Source organism: Oncorhynchus mykiss, chromosome 12, assembly GCF_057628025.1.
Source record: "Oncorhynchus mykiss isolate SJ-2025 chromosome 12, ASM5762802v1, whole genome shotgun sequence".
In the NCBI taxonomy this organism is placed as follows: Eukaryota; Metazoa; Chordata; class Actinopteri; order Salmoniformes; family Salmonidae; genus Oncorhynchus; species Oncorhynchus mykiss.
The window spans coordinates 22,663,165-22,680,994 of record NC_143033.1 but is presented as its reverse complement, the minus strand read 5'-3'; the positions used below and the strand labels follow the sequence as shown (position 1 = coordinate 22,680,994).

General features: G+C 43.5%; 1 protein-coding gene across 2 annotated transcripts in view; it reads left to right on the top strand.

Moving 5' to 3' along the window:
* The window catches only part of LOC110537205 (leucine-rich repeat-containing protein 75B-like), a 44,090-nt gene extending 37,185 nt beyond the window's left edge, over positions 1-6,905 (top strand). For both annotated transcript variants that reach the window (XM_021623061.3, XM_021623062.3), the window contains one exon: positions 5,932-6,905. In XM_021623061.3, coding sequence (XP_021478736.3) covers positions 5,932-6,547 — 616 coding nt within the window. In that variant the 3' untranslated portion in view covers positions 6,548-6,905. The remainder of the gene's footprint in view (positions 1-5,931) is intronic.
* The last annotated feature ends 10,925 nt before the right edge of the window (positions 6,906-17,830 follow it).

The window sequence follows — 17,830 nt, the reverse complement described above, 5'->3', positions numbered from 1 at the left end:
TTAATGCTGATGTGTGCTGAAATAGGGAATAGGGGACGCCTTATATTCTTAATCCTCTGTGAGGTTGCATAAACAGAGCTCCTCTGGCTGAAACATGAGTTGACATGTTTTATCTGTGCTGTCGTGACTGTAGAGACGGATGCTGCCTCTCCCTGGAAATCTCTGGATTTGTGTCAGGCTTTGAAATGGATGTTACCATAACATAGCCTGTATGATCTCAACCAGTGGAGGCTGCTGTCGGGAGAACAGCTCATAATAATGGCTGGAATGGAGTAAATGGAATGGTATCATATGGTTTTCATATGTTTGATACCATTCCATTCACTCCATTTAACTCCATTCCATCCATTATTATGAGCTGTCTTTTCCTCAGCAGCCTCCACTGATCTCAAACCAGAAATGTTTTAAACTTATACTAAATCATAGGTGCTAGCCTCTCCCTATTTCACTTAATGGATTGTTTGTTCAGAGCTTTAGAAACTGAAATATTTAGTTCTGTCTTTAGTTCTGACGTACAGTACCCATGAGACCACTAGAGGGCCCTTTGGTCATTCGACTGTATGAAAGGGCTACAAAGCAGACTATTTCCCATGGGAAAACACTGGGGCCCCACAAGGGTACGTGCTCAGCCCCCTCCTGTACTCCCTGTTCACCCATGACTGCGTGGCCATGCACACCTCCAACTCAATCATCAAGGTTGCAGATGACACAATGACGAGCCTACAGGGAGGAGGTAAGGGCACTTGGAAGTGTGGTGTCAGGAAAACAACCTCTCACTCAACATCAACAAAACAAAGGAGTTGACTGTGGACTTCAGGAAACAGCAGAGGGAGCAGCCCCCTATCCACATCGACGGGACAGCAGTGGAGAAAGTGGAAAGTTTTAAGGTCCTTGGCGTACACATCACGGACAAACTGTACTGGTCCACCCACACAGAAAGTGTGGTGAAGAAGTTTGGCTTGTCACCTAAAAACCTCACAAACTTTTACAGATGCACAATTGAGAGCATTCTGTCGGGCTGTATCACCACCTGGTACGGCAACTGCACCGCCCTCAACCGCAAGGCTCTCCAGAGGGTGGTGCGATCTGCACACATCAACGGGGGCATACTGCCTGCCCTCCAGGACACCTACAGCACCCGATGTCACAGGAAGGCCAAAAATATCATCAAGGACAACAACCGTCTGAGCCACTGCCTGTTCACCCCACTACCATCCAGAAGGCAAGGTCAGTACAGGTGCATCAAAGCTGGGACCGAGAGATTGAAAAACAGCTTCTACCTCAAGGCTATCAGACTGTTAAACAGCCATCACTAACACAGAGAGGCTGCTGCCTACATACAGACTTGAGTCATTGGCCACTTTAATAAATCGATCACTTTAAGGAATGCCACTTTAATAATGTTTACATATTTTATATTACTAATCACATACAGTGGGGCAAAAAAGTATTTAGTCAGCCATCATAGGTACACTTCAACTATGACATACAAAATGAGAAAAAAAAATCTGAAAATCACATTGTAGGATTTTTAATGAATTTATTTGCAAATTATGGTGGAAAATAAGTATTTGGTCACCTACCAACAAGCATGATTTCTGGCTCTCACAGACCTAAAACTTCTTCTTTAAGAGGCTCCTCTGTCCTCCACTCGTTACCTGTATTAATGGCACCTGTTTGAACTTGTTATCAGTATAAAAGACACCTGTCCACAACCTCAAACAGTCACACTCCAAACTCCACTATGGCCAAGACCAAAGAGCTGTCAAAGGACACCAGAAACAAAATTGTAGACCTGCACCAGGCTGGGAAGACCGAATCTGCAATAGGTAAGCAGCTTGGTTTGAAGAAATCAACTGTGGGAGCAATTATTAGGACATGGAAGACATACAAGACCACTGATAATCTCCCTCGATCTGGGGCTCCACGCAAGATCTCACCCCGTGGGGTCAAAATTATCACAAGAACGTTGAGCAAAAATCCCAGAACCACACGGAGGGACCTAGTGAATGACCTGCAGAGAGCTGGGACCAAAGTAACAAAGCCTACCATCAGTAACACACTATGCCGCCAGGGACTCAAATCCTGCAGTGCCAGACGTGTCCCCCTGCTCAAGCCAGTACATGTCCAGGCCTGTCTGAAGTTTGCTAGAGAGCATTTGGATGATCCAGAAGAAGATTGGGAGAATGTCATATGGTCAGATGAAACCAAAATATAACTTTTTGGATGAAACTCAACTCGTCGTGTTTGGAGGACAAAGAATGCTGAGTTGCATCCAAAGAACACCATACCTACTGTGAAGCATGGGGGTGGAAACATCATGCTTTGGGGCTGTTTTTCTGCAAAGGGACCAGGACGACTGATCCGTGTAAAGGAAAGAATGAATGGGGCCATGCATCGTGAAATTTTGAGTGAAAACCTCCTTCCATCAGCAAGGGCATTGAAGATGAAACGTGGCTGGGTCTTTCAGCATGACAATGATCCCAAACACACCGCCCGGGCAACGAAGGAGTGGCTTCGTAAGAAGCATTTCAAGGTCCTGGAGTGGCCTAGCCAGTTCCAGATCTCAACCCCATAGAAAATCTTTGGAAGGAGTTGAAAGTCTGTGTTGCCCAGCAACAGCCCCAAAACATCTTTGCTCTAGAGGAGATCTGCATGGAGGAATGGGCCAAAATACCAGCAACAGTGTGTGAAAACCTTGTGAAGACTTACAGAAAATGTTTGACCTCTGTCATTGCCAACAAAGGGTATATAACAAAGTATTGAGATAAACTTTTGTTATTGACCAAATACTTATTTTCCACCATAATTTTCAAATAAATTCATTCAATTGGTGGCTGACTAAATAATTTTTTGCCCCACTGTATGTAAATATGGTATTTTATACCATCTATTGCATCTTGCCAATGCCGCTCGGTCATCTATCATCCATATATTTATATGTACATATTCTTATTCCCTCCATTTAGATTTATGTGTATTAGGTAGTTGTTGTGGAATTGTTCGATTACTTGTTAGATATTACTGCACTGTTGGAAGTAGAAGCACAAGCATTTCGCTACACTCACATTAACATCTGCTAACCATGAGTATGTGACCAATACAATTATTTGATTTGAGTAAATTCTAGCTATGAAAAGCAATCAGCCTGAGCAGCTAACCCTACATTAACCCAGCCATTAGCTTTACTCGAGGGAGTCCATTCTCATTTGGTTCCTGTGCTGCTGTATCAATTCCCTTCTGATGGAGTCGCAGATGGATTTCCCTCTCGTTTACTGTTAAATGAGACCTAATACAGGAGAATCTCAGTGTTCTTGAGATGAATCTTGATTATTATGCAGAGAATCTGGCTGCCTTGGAAAGTATTTGTTTTATTTGTGTTGTAGAAACTGCCTGTTCTTTTTTTGTTTGTGTGTTGTAGAAACTGCCAGTTCTTTGTTTTGTTTGTGTTGTAGAAACTGCCAGTCCAAGTAGAATGATACTGCTGGCAATAAGCAAAGCAGGCACATTAAATTAGAACAAGACAGAACACTTTTAGTTGTTTCTGTTGTTTTATTTTTTGATGGTAACAGGCAGAGGCTGTGGTGTGAGAAAGGTTGGTTGTATCCGTGACTCTGAACCAACCAGACCCGTAGGCCTGTGGGTGGCATTCTGCCCCTCTTTCTGGGAGGCAGTGGATTTGGAGGGCGGTCCAAGACCGTTTTTGCTGCTCAGCCTCATTAGAACAATATTACAGAGAATCTCCCCCTACGCCACCCACACGCCCCGTCTCTGTCTAACTGGAACAGGCTCCTTCTTTCTTTCTTTTTCTTTCTTTATCTCTCTCCCTCTTTCGCTCTCTCACGCTTGCTTTTTCTCTTCTATGTACTCTCTCTCTCTCTCTCTCTCTCTCTCTCCGCCCACACAGTGAGGTGAGAAAGCAGCCAGCTCCAGCAGGAACTGGGAAATACTCACATCCTCTGAGCCCTCTATCTGCCAAGAAACAGAGCAACACAAAACAAAAGTTGATGCATGGCTCTGTTGGCTCAGGAGGTGTAGCCTACATCTTACAGATATTGCACAAAACAAAAGCCCCAGAGCCACTCTGCCGAGGAGAGCTAAGGAGAGACAGATGGAGATCCCTGGTGTTCAGAGGGGAGGGTGAACGAGCGACAAGTCAATGCCAATGAGGTTTATTACAATATAAAGGAGTGGCTGAGTACACCTTATATTCCTATGGGGAAATCAGCTTGCCATTCTAATCCTTATGTTTTATTAGAGAGAAGAGGATAGCAAGATAAAAACAGACCTTACGACATGCAGAGCAAAATAACAAGAGAGCAGCACAGGCTGAATGAAGGGAGAGTAGGATGGATGGTGAGCGAGGGAAGGAAGGGAATCGAGAGTAGGAAATAGAGAGAGGGAGTTGATTTATTGCCACCTCGATGAATCAATAAACTCACAACTCTGAGCTCCAGTTAGCCGCTGCTGCAGGCCTTTCCTTGGCTGCTCCGGAGCCGAAAGGCCGACAGATGTGAGGACCAGAGGAAAACCATTTATACTATGAGGCTCCTGCTCTCACACAGCCTAGGAGCAGAAGGTGCGAGGAGAGGGCGTTCAAACCCCCAGGCAAACAGGACTGTGATTAAGAGGAGAGGGAGCTCAGGCCAATGTGTGTGTAGTCTGGTACATCCTCCCATGAATGCTGTATATGTAAATCTCTCCATGCCCACATGTCATTATCATTTATATTACAGACTTCCTCCTACTGCAATGTCCAGCTGTAGGCTAGAGGAGGGAGGTCAACCCTCACCCCAAAACCATAACATATACTTCCATGACATATCTAGCTAGAGTCCTGCGCTCCAGTGTCACTTCTGCATGGTGCAGCTGCCTCATAGCTTTCTAATGAATATTTAATCAGACTGTGGCAGAGAGCAGGTTTTTGTTTTGTGCCTCTATTCTGCTTAGTCTCAGAGCCAGTGAGGTGTGTGACGATAGACAATGACAGTGTCAGAGGACCAGTAGCTCCACTCTTCTCAGTTTGAACTCTCCATACACTTTATCATCTGACGATTGATGTGATCCTTAAATGCCATATACTTTATTTGCCATTACCACAGATTACATCCTTTTTTAAAACAGATTTATCTTGTACGCTGAGATAGGGTTGAGTAAAACACATTGTCGGGAGTGCCAGTTAGATGCCTCTGCTCTGGGGAAAAGGGACAGTAGAGCCAATACCAGACTTTTTCTGTGGAGGGTGACATTTGGCAAGTTCTGAGAGAGGGAGAGAAAACATTCCACTCATTCCGCTCCAGCCACTACAACGAGTCTGTCCTCCCCAATTAAGGTGCCACTAACCTCCTGTGGTAGCCATGTTTTCTAGCTAGCTACCTAGCCAGCCAGCCTTTCTAGAGAGAGCATTGCGTTGTGGATTTTGTAGTCAACTTGAGCTCTGCAGATTTGCACATACATTTTCACGTTGCTTCCTAATTTATTATTATTTGCGTTATTTAACAATGTAAATCAAATTAATTTCTGGTTTTGAGTCGATTATTCCTGTAAGTTAAGATCATTTGTCTTCACACACTAGCTGCAGGGGTATTCAACTCTTAACCTATGAGGTCCGGCGCCTGCTGGTTTTCTGTTCTACCTGATAATTAATTGCACCCACCTGGTGTCCCAGGTCTAAATCAGTCCCTGATTAGAGGGCAACAATGTAAAAACGCAGTGGAGCTGGCTTCGTGATCCAGAGTTGAGTTTGAGGGCGCTAGAGGATACCTAACTTCCAATATAGGATGCTTGGTCCCAGCTTGGTTATCACCTACACTAAATGACTATTCTGTGCTCTAGAGTCTAGAGAACCAAAACAAAACTTGCAAAGAAGATGGGCTTTTCAATTCTATTCTCTGTGTAGTTTTTAACTGTCTCTGGTCTTTCCATTCACAGTCTTAAAACCACACTGAAGAAGAAACTGACCAACGACGTGGCCAACCTGTCTGGCATCCCTCTGTCTGGCCGAGACATCCACAGGGTGGCCTACTACCTCCAGAGTAACGGCAACTCTGTGTCGGCCGTGGACCTCAGCTTCACTGAGCTGCAGGACGAGAGCCTGCGTCTACTGCTGCCCTACCTGGGCTCCATGCCCAAGCTCACCACCCTGGCCATCAACGGCAACCGTCTGACGGTGGGCGTGCTGAAGGACCTGACGGAGGTGGTGAAGAACCCCCTGCAGTTCGCCAGCCTGGCATGGGTGGACTTGGGCAACAACGTGGACATCTTCACTGTGCCACAGCCCCTCCTAGTGGCCCTGCGCAGACGCTTCGGCCTCCGGAGCAGCCTGCCCACCATCTACGAGTATAGCGAGGTGCAGGTCTATAGTAGTTATACCCTGGAGACCTCTATTGAAGAACCCAGCCAGTATGAGGAGGAGGGTGAGGAGGAGGAGGAGGAAGAGGGGGAAGAGGAGGAGGATAAACTGGAGCTAGAGGCATGGGGAGGTGGGGAGAAGCTTGGGGAGAAGTGTGTATCCACGATTGTGGCTCTGAACTACTGTGAGAGGTGATGAGTCAGAGCCAGCGTTGTAATTTGACAACCCTTTGTACCCTACTGTCCCCTCACCTTGGCCTGAGCCCTGCCTCCCGTTTCAGCATGTGTCATCATCGCAGGAGAAGCTTGGGGTCACCAAATTCATAAACCACTCACTGTTTCGTGTTGTCTCTTTACATGTTCCGATTGCAGAGAGAGTTCAAGCCAGTTTTGTCAGAAAACGTACATTTGAGAAAAAACAGACTGTTCTTGTGTTGGTAAAGACATAGGTTTTCTAGGCACTGCAGTGATATTTTTACTGTGTCCTCCTGCGTATGTCATTCTTTATGAGCAAAGCAATCATACACTACAGGAATAAAACAGATTAGATTTCACCTGACTGTTTTGGCTTTCTAATGTCAAGTGCTTTTTTCTAATGAGGTACTTCCATGTAGCACATGCAGACTGGATGACACAGTGGGAGGGTTTGTTTCTATAAATATGCTGCTGTGTTTTATTGCACACACAACATTTACTAAACGCTGATTTCAAAACAGATGGTTTTAATTATACATCCACCAGATTCACATTTATCCCAAAATAGTTTTTATCTTCCAAGTAGAGCAGACCCGACTAGGCTGTGAACCTCTGAGTGAGCCTCAACTGGCAGGTTCTGGGTCAGGCTGCCCTTGCCCTGAGCTGGGGAGAGGACACCCAGTCTGTCTGTCTGTCTGGGAGGGAGGGAGGGAGGGAGCTGGGGAGTGGACACCCAGTCTGTCTGTCTGTCTGTCTGTCTGTCTGTCTGGGAGTGAGCTGGGGAGTGGACACCCAGGCTGTCTGTCTGTCTGTCTGGGAGGGAAGGAGGGAGGGAGGGAGGGAGCTGGGGAGTGGACACCCAGTCTGTCTGTCTTGTCTGTCTGTCTGTCTGTCTGGGAGTGAGCTGGGGAGTGGACACCCAGGCTGTCTGTCTGTCTGTCTGTCTGGGAGGGAGGGAGGGAGCTGGGGAGTGGACACCCAGGCTGTCTGTCTGTCTGTCTGGGAGGGAGTGAGTGAGCTGGGGAGTGGACACCCAGTCTGTCTGTCTGTCTGTCTGTCTGTCTGTCTGTCTGTCTGTCTGTCTGTCTGTCTGTCTGTCTGTCTGTCTGTGAGGGAGGGAGGGAGGGAGGGAGGGAGCTGCGGAGTGGACACCCAGGCTGTCTGTCTGTCTGTCTGGGAGGGAGTGAGCTGGGGAGTGGACACTCAGGCTGTCTGTCTGTCTGGGAAGGAGTGAGCTGGGGAGTGGACACCCAGGCTGTCTGTCTGTCTGGGAAGGAGTGAGCTGGGGAGTGGACACCCAGGCTGTCTGTCTGTCTGGGAGGGAGTGAGCTGGGGAGTGGACACCCAGGCTGTCTGTCTGTCTGGGAAGGAGTGAGCTGGGGAGTGGACACCCAGGCTGTCTGTCTGTCTGGGAAGGAGTGAGCTGGGGAGTGGACACCCAGGCTGTCTGTCTGTCTGGGAGGGAGTGTGTGTGGGCAGCTGATGAACTGACTGCTGTCTCTGTCAGGTTGTGTAAGAGGTGACAAGGCAGACAGATGGTGGGGAGAGGGTAAAAAAATATCCTAGCATAACAGAATTATCTCTCGACTGCATCTTTCACCATGGGTTATATGAAAGATTCTAATTGTGAATCGTACCATAAAGAAATCAAATGTACCCCTGTCTTTCAAATGAAAGGCAAAAATATTGAGATGAAGAAGGAGATAATAAATGATCATCGGTACTGCTGTTGGCACATAATATGAAACTGAATTGTAAATGAGATGGTCAAATGGAGCGTGTCACAGGTGTCTTTTTAGATATTTTGTTTAGTGTTCAACTTGAGCATTATTTTTAAGGTGACATGATGTTTACTGCAGCTCAACAATAGTCTGCAGAGGACGTTTTAAAGAAATGATGATGAAATATGTTTTTGTGTGTGTACTTGTTTGTGCACTCATGTGGTTGTGTATGTGTTTCTGTGTGCCCAGGTGTGTGGCTGTGTGCGTTTGTAAGTGCTCTGGACATACCTGGTGTCCTCTAGAAGCCTATTGTTTGCACTTTAAATGCAAGAACAAGTCAATGACTGTTATCCAGTCACAAATCTCTCATTGATCCATTCTAGTGGATATTCAATCTTCATCCAAACCACCATAGTCATTAAAATATGACTTCCAGCATACCGTGTCTATTTGTTTCCCACCTCAGTTTACTCTACAGTAACAACCATGGTTTTCTCTGAAAATGATAGAATACTGTTAATATGACTTCTTGCTAACTGCAACAAAATAAATACATGTTACAATTATTTGGTCATTTTTGTTGTTTGTTTTTTAACCGTATTAACTGATGTAATTTCCCCCAAGACAAGGCCATGGGAGCTACTCACATTATTTTCATCAAGAATATCCCCCTCTATAGTTTGATAGCTTTCCAATACATCAGCTGGATTTTCTGCCAGGGTTTGTGTTTTGGGTGAGTGAAATGGATGTGAGGCCCAGCCCTGTATGGAGCTGCCAGTGTGAGAGTAATATCACCATGGTACTTGACTGTGACTGCTCTGCTTGGTAGTCACTTCCTGGTCATAGGGGAAGTACCGTTGTGTCAGGCCATCCATCTTATGCTCTTATTAGGCCTGTAGAAGTCATGTTGGAGCTGTCAGGTAAGAGGGGATCCTGGGCCAATGTGTAGCTGGCGTTGATCCAGGCAGACTAGTGTAACATAAACCACGCTTAGCATTCCTTCTAACCATCTCCAAGGCAAAGAGCTCATTCACAGGTTCATGCTATATGGTCTTATGACAAAAGCTCTGCTGCAGGGTACAGTAGATTATCACTTTCCCATGACCAATGTGGGTCTGCTGACGTAAAACACTAAGATGTTTTCGTTTTTCACAAAATTCAGCCCAATGTCCATTTTTAAAATGTCCTATGTGAGCCTTTATAATGATTCTGAGAGGACACCACTTGCATTGATCGTGGTTAGTCAAGCTTCCACAGACCAGTGTTTTTTAATCCCATTCCTCAGCCCTGGGATGTGTACAGATGCTGCTTTTTGACTGTAACACCAGTGTTACACTAGTGTATAGACCCTTATGTTATACTAGGGAAATAGTGTTTCCGTAGCTAGGGCTGACAGTGAGGACTTGCGAAGAGCAGAATCAACAACATCTGCGTTATCAAAACAGGTGCATTGTGAGAAGGTGTTAAAGTTCACAGCTAACCATGGCTATGTATAGGCTCATTACTCCCCCTTCCTCTCCCCTGTACCTATTTCCAAGGTTGTTTCTGTAAATTAGAATGTGTTCTCAGTCAACTTACGTGGTAAAATAAGGGTAAAAATTGAATGTAAAAATTATGTAAATTCCAGCTGAAAAGCCGGCAGACGCCAGAGCCAAGGCCCAGTGAGACAGAGGTGCAGGCCCATGTAGATGGAAACAGAAAAGTCTGAGCTTCTGGCTAAAACAGGGTAAATCTTATTTTAAAATGTTGCCATTAGAGGTCAGAGGTTAATGAACAGAATAGGCTGTGCAGGACAGTGTGTATCAGCTTCTGACTGGTAAACCTCACACTGATTGTACCCATACTCCCTCATTTACCTGTTACTGGGATTGGATGTTCTTACTGGGACTGGATGTTCTTACTGGGACTGGATGTTCTTACTGGGACTGGATGTTCATGGAATTCAAGACCGACAGTCTAAGAAGCCCTTCAATACGATGCAATTCCACTCAGTTTTAACTGTGGATATGCAAAGGGTACTAGCTTGTAATGTCAAGGGGTAATCTCAATGTATTTAGCACCTTATCCATGTCTGGTGGTATAAATAAAACATTGTTTTGTCTCACATTATTCCTGTGTGTTTGTGTTATGTTCAGTCATGTTGCAATGTCATCATTGTGACTGGGGAAATATATATGTTTTTCTTATTATTCTCATGTATTCAAAACGTTCAAGTGCTATTACTCATTTTTCCCAGAATCCATACTCCGCCTGGTAGTGGTATTGGTCCCATGGCAGCTCATATGGACCAAGGCCAGAAACCATCGCTACAGTTTAACTCCTCACAGGCCTGACCTCCAAAATGACAGAACTGGTTCACTATTAACAATACAGGAAATGTCTGTTGATTTCAATCTGTTTTTCCAGTCTTCCAAACACTAACGGTTCCACAGTATTTCATTAGCTATGACACTGTGAAAGGGAATTATTACCAGTAAAACTAAGTTAGAAACAAACACATTTATTTATGGGATGTATGCATAATATATACATTTGAGTGCCTGCAAGTGTATGTATTTATGTGTATTTGTGTATGTGAGAGTGTAATGTTAGTTTCACCTCTTTACTCAATCTCAGTTTTCCCATGGCTCCAGTTTAACAATGCTGACAGGAACAAGAGAGACAGATGATGGGGTTGTTCCCCAGGGTCTCCATCCACAGCTTCAAAATAGAGCTCTGCACGGGCATTCATTTTATGCCCAAGCCCGAGCTCTACCCATGCCTGTGACATTCCTACCCTACCCATGCCCAATTTCTTCTGCCAAATTTAAGGCCCGGCCCTGCCCGAAATCAGAAATAACTTCCTCCGTTAGTAAATCACTTAGCTGCTCCTCACTGTCTGTCGCTCACTCCCTGTCCTCAGCTCGCTCTACATGCGCTCTGCTCATGATGGCTCTAATTCTGTGAGTATCCATAGCAACGGCTCCACTTAGGCGGCTCTGGTCAATGAAGAGACGAGAAAGCAATTACTGTAGCTGTTAGATACTTTTCGTCACTCTAAACTCCAACAAATCTCAAGGAACATTTACATTTACTGTGAAATAATCTCTCCTGTCTTATATTTGACGAGGTTAAAGCACTTCTGACACCATGTTATGATCTTAGACAAATATGACTGTACTGCGCAGCAGAGTACAAGCAAATGGCTCAGCTTCAAAATGTTAGTGATTCATTTAGTGATACTCAAGCCCTGCCCGTACCCAATTTATTGATGAAAACAAGCCCAACCCGACGTATAAGGTAGGGTCCGTGGGGCTCAGGTCAGGTAGCAGAGCTTTACTTCAGAATTCTGTTTGATTGAATATAATACTCATCACTAAAACAAAGGCAGTTTAGGTCAGAAGAGATGAGACTAATAAAGGAAATAGAGGAAGTAACAGAGCAGGTAGATAGATGGTCATGGAAACTGTACAATAGAGGCACAAAATAAGTTAGAGGAAAAACAAAAAGAATTGTAGGTACTTATTCAAGAACAATCAAGTGTAATGTATTACAAAAATAAAGTGAATCGATGGAAAATGGTAAATAAAGTGCACAACATTTTTCTTGAATCTTCAACATGGAAATGTTACCAAAAATAATTTACAGAAACTTGTTACAAATGATGTAGTCATCCATGATTCTCCAAATGATATTTTGAAAGAGGAAGCAAAATATTTAAGCATATGTTTTCTTTTCAGTCTCCTCCATTTCCACTGAATGATGTTAACTATAAAGATTTGTTTCCAAATAGTAATAATGATAATAATAATAATGTAAAATTAACAAATTTACAGAAAGACCTGTGTGAAAGTCAAGTTACAGAAGAGGAACTGTTTGAGGCAATTCAATCTTTTCAGTCTAGAAAATTAAACATTCCTATTTATATAATGAATATGAGTTTGGGGTGCTAAAATGATTAAATATTAAAGCTTTAAACCTCTCACTAAAAGCTTCCCTCATACATAAGTTATACTAAAACCCCAAATGGTTCTGCAGTAGATTATCAAGAAAGGCTCATCCTTTCTTCAAAATGTGCCTTTTTGCCTTTATACAGATCACAATTTCAAATTTCAGACTAATTGAAAATGACATTTTGTTTAAGGTATCGCCCTTTCTTAAACAAGCCATACAAAACTGGTTGCAATTTCAGTTTTATCTTCCAGAAAAGATAGAGCAAATATTACAACAAATGTTTTGGTTAAACTCAAATATACTGATTAATAAAAAAACATTCTTTATGGATTTAAAAAAATATATATTATATTTTGGAATGACATTATGAATAGAAATGGAAGAGTTATGTCACATATGCAGCTATCGAAAAAAAAAAATATGGGAACGTCTGCTCAATCCAAACTTACAACCAACTGATTGCAGCATTACCACAAAAATTAACTAAACCTGAACTTCCTGACCTTCCGCCCGCAGGTGGTAAGGGTAGGTAACAACAGATCCGCCACGCTAATCCTCAACACAGGGGCCCCTCAGGGGTGCGTGCTCAGTCCCCTCCTGTACTTCACTCATGACTCCACGGCCAGGCACGACTCCAACATCATCAATAAATCAGTGGTAGGCCTGATCACCGACAATGACGAGACAGCCTATAGGGAGGAGGTCAGAGACCTGGCCGTATGGTGCCAGGACAAAAATCTCTCCCTCAACGTGATCAAGACAAGGGAGATGATTGTGCACTACAGGAAAAAAGAGGACCGAGCACACCCCCAATCTCATCAACAGGCCTGTAGTGGAGCAGGTTGAGAGCTTCAAGTTCCTTGGTGTCCACATCACCAACAAACTGACATGGTCCAAGCACACCAAGACAGCCGTGAAGACGGCACAACAAAACCTGTTCCCCCTCAGGAGACTGAAAAGATTTGTCATGGGTCCTCAGATCCTCAAAAGGTTCTACAGCTGCACCATTGAGAGCATCTGGTTGCATCACTGCCTGGTGTGGCAACTGCTCGGCCTCCGGCCGCAAGGCACTACAGTGGGTAGTGCAAACTGCCCAGTACATTACTGGGGCCAAGATTCCTGTCATCCAGGACCTCTATACCAGACTCCAGCCACCCTAGTCATAGACTGTTCTCTATGCTACCGCACGGCAAGCGGTACCGGAGCGCCAAGTCTAGGTCCAAGATGCTACTAAACAGCTTCTATCCCCAAGCCAAAAGACTCCTGAACATCTAATCAAATGCCCCCCCCCCCCCCTCCCCCTCTTTACACCACTGCTGCTCTCTGTTGTTATCATCTATGCATAGTCACTTTAATAACTCTATCTACATGTACATACTGCCTCAACTAACCGGTGCCCCCGCACATTGACTCTGTACTGGTACCCCCCTGTATAGTCTTGCTATTGTTGTTTTACTGCTGCTCTTTAATTACTCTTTACTTTTATCTCTTATTCTTGTCCATATTTTTTAAAACTGCATTGTTGGTTGGGGGCTCGTAAGTAAGCATTTCACTGTAAGGTCTACCTACACCAGTTGTATTCGGCGCATGTGACTAATATAGTTTGATTTTGATTTGAAATCCATTCATCTTTGTTTGATTTCATTGTCCCTTCAAAGATTTCATAACTTTGGAAATGTTTTAGTGATAACCCCTATATCACTTCCTGGTAACAGTGTTTTCCCAGTACTCTGACATACAGTAGTGGTGTCCTACCCTTGATATGAGGTGGTGATCCTACTTAGCAGACTTTTTTATCTTCAAGATGTTCAAATCCAACGGTTTTCCATATTGCGGAAGGATAATAACACAGAAACATCTCAATGACATCTTAAAGGGACAATCTGCAGTTGCTACATACCGTTTTGGACTTATAAATAAATGATATCCACCCGTTGTTGTCGTACCCCTATTGATGTCGTACCCTATCAAAACCCAAAATAAGGTTGTTTTACTTCAATGTTTGTAAACAAAAGAAACGTAAAGAAGCACTATATAGTCTCAAAACATGGTTAAAACTATCATTTTTGATGGTCCTTGCATCTATAGCTCGGTCTATGATTTTGAGAGTGGTTACATTTTCCAGCCCATCCCTTAGCTTTTTCATTGTTTCAATTGTTGATTTCAGCTTTAAAGTCTCCTGGACAGTTGTTTGTTCTCAGCAAGGATAACAGGATCTGCTTTCCCAGAAACTGTCGTGGGATTTGTTTCTTGCTTCCCAGCAAATCTCAAAGAGGATCAGGAACAGAAAAAAACACACTCTCAAATTTGATTTGTGTTTGCTAGCAGGTGTTTTGGCCTACTACTGTGTTGCTATACTTTTTACAGACCCTTCAGGAGGTCAGAGCGGTGGACTTGGGAGAATGGTGGAGTATTTATTTGCAGGGGGTCTGACCTTTGGCTGAGATTTGAACATTTTGGTCCAAAACAGCCCCAAAGGAACCCACACTCAACAAACAGCTACTAACACGCTACTCATACGAGTGCCAAAGGCATTCTCACAACATTATGGCCATTGAAGTGTATTTTATAGTGAGCATAATTTACGTACTATATTTTACATGGCTCTTTTCCTCAAGATTCCTGTTCACTGAGTGTAATATCTGAGTTTAGGATTAGGGTTAGGGTGCAATGTATTACCAATCTAGAGTCAAGGTTAGGATTAGGGTTAGGGTGCAATGTATTACCAATCTAGGGTCAAGGTTAGGATTAGGGTTAGGGTGCAATGTATTACCAATCTAGGGTCAAGGTTAGGATTAGGGTTAGGGTGCAATGTATTACCAATCTAGGGTCAATGTTAGGATTAGGGTTTCTGCTGTAAGCACAATGTATTAAATCAAATCCAATTTTAATTGACACATGCGCTGAATACAACAGGTATCATAAAATGCTTACTTACAAGCCCTTAACCAACAACGCAGTTCTAAGAAAATAGAGATAAGAAAACATTTACTGAATAAACCAATCTGGGGTTGTGGTTGTGGATAAGGATAGGGTTAGGGATTAAACGGGATGTGGATATGAAGCTCGGGTTAATGTCCGCGCCTGCATTGAAATCTAATTGGAAAATCTGTTAATTTAAACTAGAGATTTCTAGGTTCTTGCAAGAGAAACGGATGATGGATTTGTTCCCCAGGGTCTCCCTCCACAGCTTCAGAATTCTGTTTGATTAAAACGATCTAGCTCACATTGGGGGAGAAGAAAATCCCTAATATGGACCCCATCAAGGGGTCACATTCTGTTAACCTAACAGGCCATAAAACACAGCTGGAAAGGATCGAACATGGGGAAATTCCAAGATCTGATAAAATACCCTCCATTAAGTTAATTCATCCCTGCAATGATTAAATTTCCCCTTCCAGCTTAAAGGTTTACGAAACTTTGGAGATTTTTGAGTGATGAACAATGTATCATTTCCTAGGAACAGTGTTTTTCCAGTAAACTCTGTGAAACCTTTGACGTGTGTGGGAGTTTCTAGTTCGTACATGAGGCAGTGATCCTACTCAGCATACTTCTGTCCCATCTTCAAGATGTTCAAATCCATGAGTTTTCCATATTGGGGAAGGATAAAAAGTGGAAATCTACAGTTGCCACATCCACGTTTTTATACTCAGCATGGATAGCAGGATCCGCTTTCCCAGAAACTGAAGAGGTACTTGTTTCTCGCTTCAAGGTAAACCTCAAAGACGGTCAGGATCTATAAAAACATACTCTTAAGTTTGATTTGTTTTTTATTTGTGTTGCTATACTTTTTACAGGCCCTTCAGGAGGTCAGAGCGGTGGACTTGGGAGAGTAACAGAGTATTTATTTACCAGGGGTCAGACCTTTGGCCCACAGGAACCAACACTCAATAAACTACTACCCATACATGTTTCAGGAAACGTTATTAGTGCCAAAGGCTTTCTCACAACATTTACCATGCATACAGTGCCACCTTATGGCCATTAGGGTGTATTGTATTGTGAGACATGTATCTTACATGGCTCTTTTCCTCAGCATTCTCATTCACTGAGTGTAGGGTTAAGGTGATGAATGAGGATAGGGTTAGGGTAATGGTTGAATCAGGATGTGGATATGGACTAGGGTTAAGGTTAGAGTGAGGGGATAAGGTGTGTGTGTGTGTGGGGGGGGGGAATGTTGGGGCCTTGCCTATACTAGTGGTTTTTCCACCTCCAACCATTGGCAACATCTACAAGCCTGTAATCAAATGTTTGCCGCTCCGAAGCGGATTCTGCAACATTTACAGGCCACGTTGTTCACCTCAACTGCCATCACTTAATGTGATTAGGTTGGAATAAATGTCTCTGGAAGCACTGATACGCAGGAGGCAATAGACTGCAGGCAACACCGCGCTGATGGTGGCTGTGTGATGTACTGTAGGCCTATTATTATGTAATACTGTGATGGCAGTATACATTTGTGTTACAAATGTCCCTAATATTTGGGACAGGCTAGAGACTGATTCAGAAAGACTAACTATTTACCCATGAGGCTAAACATTTTGCCTCTACTGAAGTATGTGAAAAATGTAGATTTGTGTGGGTTATACTGCAAAATATGTACTGTTCTGTGTATGTAGTATTATTTGTATTGTTAGTGATGTCATCATAGTCTGTTATACACTCAGTATACAAAACATTAGGAACACCTGCTCTTTCGATTACATAGACTGACCAGGTGAATCCAGGTGAAAGCTATTATCCCTTATTGATGTCACTTCAATGGTAGTTGGTATGTTAGTAGGTGCCATACTGGTTTGAGTGTGTCAAGAATTGTAACGCTGCTTGGTTTTTCACTCTCAACAGTTTCCCATGTGTATTAAGATTGATCCACCACCCAAAGGACATCCAGCTACAGTGACTTGACACAACTGGGAAGCATTGTAGTCAACATGGCCAGCATCCCTGTGGAACACCTTCGAGGGCAATAGTGGGTGCAACTCATTATTAGAAATGTGTTTGTATACTCAGTCTCTCTGTCTCCCCCTCAATCTGCAGGCCTATGGGCCATTTGCAGTTCTGAGCACCCTGACACAAGCACACTTGTTTGTTTCCCTCCCACTTTGACGTTTGTAGAGCCAGATGGATAGCCTCATATTGATCTCAGAGTTTAGATGTTCTGATTCTGTATTTAGTGAAATAATAAATATTCAAGCCATCAGGTGAAAATCGTGCAAAACATAGTAGATACTGTATTTGTTTCCATTAGAGGTCTTATTTTTTGTGATAATCATAGGCTAATCAAATGAACATTCAGAGGTAGCTAGGCTCTATAATTAGTTGTAGTGCAGTGAAGTGAAGTGATGGATGGGCAGCTTGTTCGAAGATTACATCATAGCCTACTGGGCTACAACTCAACTCTGCACTATGCAGTAATTTAACTATCACCACAAAACTTGTCGCAACAAAATGAAGTCAACATCTTAATAAAAAAAAGCTGCAGCAGCAGTATTGCATAAATATACATTATCTAAATTAAATATCGATAGTGCACGGCGGATTGCCCGTATCAAGACATGCGCGTACCTACGCATAGCTCAGAACGCCCACTATGCGGCAATTGAAAAGGCGATTGGCTGCTAAAGATAACC